Here is a 7,063-nt window from a genome sequence, read left to right as displayed (position 1 = left end):
ACGAGACTCGGCCCCAAAATGCCGGAGGGGGGGAGGCACTTCCTGCCTTAAAATCTCGTCACAGCTTGCTCAGGGATGCAGAGATGGATGGATGGTCATCCCAGGCGCTCGGGCGCGCCAGCGGAGCTAGCAGACGCATTCAGTGTAGCGCTGAGAGGTTCCTTTCTTAGTACTTCCTAGGTCATCTCTCTCAGGCAACAGCTCGATACCAGAAATAAAGGAAAATAGCCCAAATTCTAGCAAGTTCTTAAAACACTCCAATGCAGATTGAGAATTCACTATTTGGCTGAACCTCAGTGCATTTTGTAATGTTTCTTGCTACTTGTCCTGATAATCTAAAGCCTGTTTCTCAATTGAACCCTGGGAATTCTTGCTATTTTCCTAGAACCTTTCTAAAAATTTGCTATTACGGAACTCTCTGTGTGTAGAATGGTTTTGCTTATTAGCTGTCACCTCTGGCTTTAAAAAAGACATGTCGAATGATTGACTGTGAAATCTGCCTTTATAACTTTCTTGGAAATCCTGCAAAGAAATCAGCAAAATTAAAAGTGAACCTTTGCAACATAAAACCAGTAATTTTAATTACAATTTAGGAAACCAAATGGTTGTTTCAGTCACAAAATATCATTGACATCTTAGGAAGGCTATATAATATTGAAATTACGGGTTTGTTTGCAATTTGTCAGTCAGTTTTGAAGACCTTTGGGTTTTGAAGAAGAATTGGAGGAAGCCTATGTGAAAACACCTGAATTAACCAAAGAAGAAATAAAGAGGTTTAAAGATACTGGGTTAAAACTAATTCTGTTCAAGTTAAAACATGAACAAGTAGTTGCTATTATAATGATAAATTATTTCCATCATAAAAGTGGGTGTCAGAAAAAAAAACATGTCTAACTACATTACACTAGCAATTCAGTATGCCTTAGGCTTTTAAAGTTTCTTGTACCTTTTCTGTATGGACTGGGATTCCTTCAAGAAATATTAGTGCCTCTAATTATTTACTGTTGTTACGTTACCATTATTTTCTATTTTAACTTAGAAGCTTATTCTTTTCTATTCTAAAGAGAGAAGACCAGGGACTGGAGTGGCCATTTTAGTGCTAGTTAGTAGCGTGGTCTGGATGCTTTGGATTAAAGCAGTCCAAAACTTTACCAATGTACCAGTTTTATACAGAAAAAGCTGGCTTAATAGAACCAGTAAGTGATAATTCTATTAACTTTTGACAGATTTAGCAATATTCCCATTAAACTTTCTTTCAACTTGTGTATGATTCACACTCCTTCCTTCCCAAAGGTGCTTTTTCAGCCTAGGATACGCAGAGCTGCTGCGGGGCGGGGTGGGGGGGGGGCGGGAAATGGGAGCAGGCAGAGTGAAGGAAGTGGGTTGCCAGGAGCATTTGGCAGGATATTAGAGTGGTTGTTTCCTGTGATTGTTTTCTGATCAGTTTCTCTAATTTCTAACTACTTGTAAAGCTAGATAGGTGATTCCCTACCTAGATTACTACTTGGGTGTAGTATTTAGTTTTCATTTTTAAATGAACAGTTTTAGAGTCTTTGCTTTTGTAGGAAAATACAGGTTTCTAACTTGCAGTTACACCCTGCAGCACCAAGGTTCTTGAAAACATAGGATTTCCTGAGGATGAGGTTGTTTATTTCAGACCATATTTATAAAGTATCCATAACCACTTTTAAGCTCTTTAACATATCGTTCGGATCTGTTGATTTTAGGTGCAGTTAAGATTTAAATAAGTGCAGTTAAATGCCTAAAAATTTTACCCAATGAAGGAGCCTAGAGACTTTTCTTGTGGTGTATTTTTTAGTCATTAGTGTTCTCTTACAGGTAATTGCATTATAAATAAAAATACTTGAAAAATCAAAAATAGCCAAACTCTCTTTCTTTGACTGTCCGCTTTGCTGAACAAGAAACATTATTACACAAACCAGCCTTTTGATAAAATACTGAGTGCTTTTTTGTCTCTTAAAAGCTGTTAAAAGCTGAAATAACCTGTTCCTGTAAGCTTTTGTATATGGGTCATGCTTAATAGCATATGACAAAGCTGACTTATTTCTTCAGCCGGTTGAAATTTTGTCTACAGGGAAAAAAGAAAAGTTGTGCCAACTTGATAAATAAATAATAAAAGCAGGGAGCTTTTATTTGGGTGTGCCAAATGTTTGTAGGATATCTGAATTGTTTGGATAACATTAGGTATTTGCACTTTGGGAAGGATTGAAGAGAAAAATGGGATTTGCCTGTATGGGCAATCTGCTTGGACCAAAAAGGAATACCTTTTCCTTGGATTTATAATACTGTGAAGTGCAGTTCATTGGTTTTTTAAAAGGCTTTAGGCTGAATGGTATGATTTGCAAAAGATTTCATAGTTGATTTGCCTTTTATACTGAGAGTCTCAGAGATCAGCTTGCATTAAAGTCTTTGATTAGAGAATGAGACATCCTACTCACAGAAAAGTACTAACATCCGGTTATTTCTGGCTGTGAAAGCTGACAGTTGTCTTCAGCAGGATAGTGCAGTTGGCAAGAAATGGTTTTGAAAGACTTTGCTTTGAGAATGAGTGAAAATACTATAAAACATCTGGTCATAAAAATTAACTTTGAGTCAATGATCAGAAATTCAGGGTAAACAGAAAGAGAAAATGTGCCAAAGGTAAACTTTGAGAAATCAAAGAGTTTGGTTTTTCAGACAGGATGCAGTTCAATTGTCAGATTCCTTTGCCACAAGATCTTTTAAACCCTGCAATTAAAAAAAGTGTTTTTGTAGGAATAGCAGGAAAAAGAAAAAATGAACAGATCCAGAGAAAAAACATTGTAAAGAGAAATTACCACCCAGACTTAAACCCAAAAATGTTTATATAAGATTTATCTCAGGAAGTCCCTAACCACCACTTGCTGCTGACAGGAAGCAACATCTGGAAAACAGCTATTGTACCTTTGCTTTTTCCCTATATTCTTTTTGAAGCATTCTTTGCTTTCTGACGCTGGATAGCATATGTCTAATAATGTTAAAATGCATCACTCTTAAAGCATTTAATCTTCTCTAATGTATTTTTCCTGATTCATGGGAAAAGCATTAGGAAATAGCTGGGTTTTGGGGATAATGTAAAATAAATTGGCAGTATTTTGAAGAAAATCTGATTTGTTTAGAGGGAAAGCTTTGCTAGAAAGCTTCAGACAGCTTCAGAATTTTTTAGCTTGTTTCAGTGGATAACCAAATCATTTGCATCAGTCAAAGATGATTCGGGGTACAACTTCCTAAATGGAATTCCAGTTGAATTCTTGGTAACATTTTCTTTCATGCACTAGTATCTTAGTGTGAAAGTTGCTTGGGTTTTGCTGCACTTATTGATCTGTTTTTCTATATTAGGCTTCATTGCTGCAGTGACAAATGTGGGATGATTGATTCTGGTGATCCATTAGGGTGAGGTTAGTCAGGAAAGACCATGGGATGACCATCAAATTTTAATTTTTGTTAGTTGATGTTGCTGAGGCTGATTGAGCCAAAATAAGGTGCCCTCTCTAGCTCTACATTTTTATAAGGTAATTATTTGCTTATATCCTATGATAAAAGAGATTGCTTTATTCACAGTTAGAATCAGTGTCCATTGTCTACTTGTACATACAGAGCCTTCCTACCGCAGCAAATTAGTCCATATAACTGCTTGTATTAGTTTGAAAACAAACCAGGGGGAGATCGCAAGTCAGAACTATAATTTAATAGGAAAATTAAAATAAATGCAATCATACAAGAAAAAACACTAACAGAGTCAGATGCAACCTGACACCCTGTTAGTCAGGGTGGTTTTAGCAGTCCAAGTGAAGTAGTTAGGTTGAAGCAGACCCTGTGGAAGCTCTGGTCACCACCTGAAGATCCAGTGGTAGCTCTTATCCTCTGAGAATCCAGTAGACAGGGGCTACCTTGTGCTGTTCAAAGCCCAGGTTATATCCATGTGGGAATGCTTGGCTCCTCCCTCCTGGGCGGAGCATCTCACAATAGGATGAGGTAATTCTAATGGGATGAGGTAATTCCATGAGTCATGCGGTGGGTTCTTGATGACCCATTAACAGTTATCGGGGTGAGTCATAGCAGGAGATAACAACTAGTGCCCCACCTGCTTTAACAGCTTGTGGAGGTGGTAATAGAGTACATCTGTATTGCAACCTAGGACACTGCTGTGATCCAAACTCCCCCTACAATAATCGATATGCAGGTATAGGCTGGAACTGATACAACAATTTATCAAACTTGTTGTAGAACAATAGAGTTGTGGCTGGAAGAGACCCCTGGAGATCATCTGGTCTACCTTCTGTGGAAAGCAGGGCCATAAATTAGGTTATCCAGGGTCCAGTCAAACCATATCGTGAATATTTCCAGCCGGGAAAATTGCTGTCCTCCTCTGGGCAATGTATTTCAATATTTAAGTGTATTCACAGAGAGGAAATTTGCTTATATGCAGATAGAATGTCCCCCATCACTTCTTGTCCTGTTGCTATGACTCTGGAGAGAGTATTTCCATCCTCCCTGTAAATTCTTTCTAGGTACTGGAAGAGCAGTTAGGTTGCCTTCCTGCCCCTTCACTTCTCTAAGCTGAGCAAATCCAATTCCTTTAACCTTTTTTCCTTTGATAAGCTTTCCAGTTCTGTTATCAGCTTGATGGCAATCCATGGGACCATGTTGTAATTGTGTAATGTCTCTCTTGAGATATTTTATAATGAATACATTTTGTATGTTCCAAATCATGTGGTGTTGCCTTAGCAAAGGTTTGTTTTCAGTTGTTTTTAGAGTATTCCAAATCCTACCAAGATTAACCAGTATATGCATTTGGTTTTGTAGAAAATTTTTCCAGGCCTTAATCCATGGAAAATATCCAGTCTTCTTGAAACCAGTGATACCACAAAACAGTTGGCTTTTTTGCCTATGAGCTAATCTCCTAACAGTGGTGTCTTTGGTTTTACAAACTGCTGACTGTAGTAATTTGGACTTTCTACCACATAGTTAATTGAAAATTACTTTCCCTCTGTCCTCTGCTTTGTTTCGTATGATACAACCACCCTACTGTATGTAGGAAAATGCTTTCATGAATATAGTTAACTACAAATTTGAAACATATCCTTGTCTCTTCTGGCTCTCCTGTCAAACCAGTGTCATTATTCAATTTGTGAGGAGCAAAAATGGAAAATAGTTACTTTCCATAGATTCTTTTCTGTTACGTGTGCCAGTTACTGCGTGTCTTGCAGACACTGCTTCCTGTACTGAAGGAATGCTCTATGCCCAGGCATCCACATTATACGGCTGCATCTGTGTGGCTGTAGGGGCTGTGAATATCTTTAGAAGTGTACATGAATGTAAGTAGGGACATAAATTGTTTATTAAAACATTTAACCTTTTTTAATGTCTTTTTGCAGCATGTATTTGTGGTTTTCACAGTAATAGTACAATTTACCAAATAAATGTGATAGTTTATTATAGTACTTGATCAAAATGTTACCTAAGAATAATAAATTTAAGTCCCCAGGCTAATGTGAAGTACTTCTCCATCAGCTAATTATTCTTTGTTGCAAAGCAGTGAATGACTGACAAAAATATCATACAGCAGCTGTTTCCTAGCTTACTTGCATTTGCAGAATTGCACAGATCCTTAACAGCACTATGCACGAAAGTATATATAATGTATGCAGTAGCAGTGTGGTTGAACCACCTCATTTTTGGGTTGTTAGCCCTACCATTTTACAGTGTAGTTTTATATTCATTATTTTAAAAAGTTTAAAAAACAAAAATTAAAAAAACCGCAGTTGAGAATGGTGCAAGTTTTCAGTCTTTATCTGCACAGATTTTCTTATGACCAGTTTTGCAACAATACTTATTTGTGAGACGGTTTTAAATACTGTAAGTTTGGGATTACACCTTGTGCCTTGAAATTGTCATAAGCCCCCAAAGAGACTTGAAATTCTCAGTTGTTATGAATAAATGGTCCTATTCTGGCCAAAGAAATCTGTGACAGAACAGAAAACTTGAGCCCAGGCTTTCTAACTTGGAGGCAAATGCCTCAAAAAACAGATTTTTCTTTGTTTCTGTTACTGCACTTTAAAGTAATACCTGCCCAGCTTTTCTCATTAGTATAACTTTGTATATGCGATTTACTGGACTGAAAGTGTTTTGTCTTTCATAACATGTTATGTCAGTCTTTCTTAACAAGGAACAAATTACATACCATAGTTGTTTGTGAACATTTTAAAGCTTACAGCTTTAAAGCTGTTCCAGCTGAGGTTCATCAAAACTGGGTGAAGCTGAATAACCACTGATTTCCAAAGGCTTGGGAGTATTTTTCTTAAGACCTCTTTGTTAGTCCCCATCAACTCCAAAGTGTGCTTATTTATTATCGGACTTGAGTATTGAATTAGAAAATAATAGGAGAAGCTTAACTGTGAATCAGTTAAGAATATACAGACTTTGGTTTGCATCCTACTGAACCCTGCAGTTTTCCTTAAATGTTTCTTTTCAGTAAAATTGAGCCTTGGGAGTTGTCATCTGGTGGATGGAGCACTCAAAATGCATTATTTGGGTGGCATTGACTACTACATGTCAAGTCCACGTTTTTGTCATACTAATGTTTTCCTGTCTTTAAACTGTTACTAATTTTACTGCTTAGTTTGATCTCTCCAGTAAAAGTTTAAAAGCTTGGTGTTATAGGTTTGGTTTTCTTTTGCCAACTTAAAAATAACTGGTCCCCTTTACACAGAGTGAATTTCATTAATAAATTTAGTCCTGGATTATTTGGCTGTACTTTTCATTAGTCTGTGTTTTTACTTCCATGATACCATAAACCAATGAACACTGTTGTCTGCATACAATATCCAGCTGTAAAATTAGTTCTGGGGACAATGGAGAAAAGTGAGTGTCACTGGAAAATGATACTTGCGTGTGGAAGAAGCTGCCCATGAGCTCACCCTCTGGAAAATATCCCGATGGCTTCACATCTTAGCTTTTCTCAGTGCACAGTAGCGCAAATGTGAGCCAAAGTTTGAAAAGCTAGTGCTGTGTGTTTGCTTTG

At 37.3% G+C, this 7,063-nt stretch overlaps 1 protein-coding gene across 6 annotated transcripts in view; it reads left to right on the top strand.

Moving 5' to 3' along the window:
* RALGPS1 (Ral GEF with PH domain and SH3 binding motif 1) overlaps nt 1–7,063 on the top strand; it is an 81,670-nt gene that overhangs the window by 39,220 nt on the left and 35,387 nt on the right. For 5 of the 6 annotated variants that reach the window (XM_085076624.1, XM_085076625.1, XM_085076620.1 and 2 more), the window contains one exon: nt 1,065–1,196. The exons of the other annotated variant lie outside the window; for it this stretch is intronic. In XM_085076624.1, the coding sequence (XP_084932750.1) occupies nt 1,065–1,196 (132 nt within the window). The remainder of the gene's footprint in view (nt 1–1,064; nt 1,197–7,063) is intronic. 6 annotated transcript variants of the gene reach the window in all.

The sequence above is a fragment of the Lichenostomus cassidix genome, chromosome 17 (genome assembly GCF_008360975.1).
Source record: "Lichenostomus cassidix isolate B80296 chromosome 17, HeHo_3.0, whole genome shotgun sequence".
Taxonomy (NCBI): Eukaryota; Metazoa; Chordata; class Aves; order Passeriformes; family Meliphagidae; genus Lichenostomus; species Lichenostomus cassidix.
The sequence above is the reverse complement of the archived record's forward strand: the minus strand, read 5'-3'. Positions and strand labels throughout refer to the sequence as shown.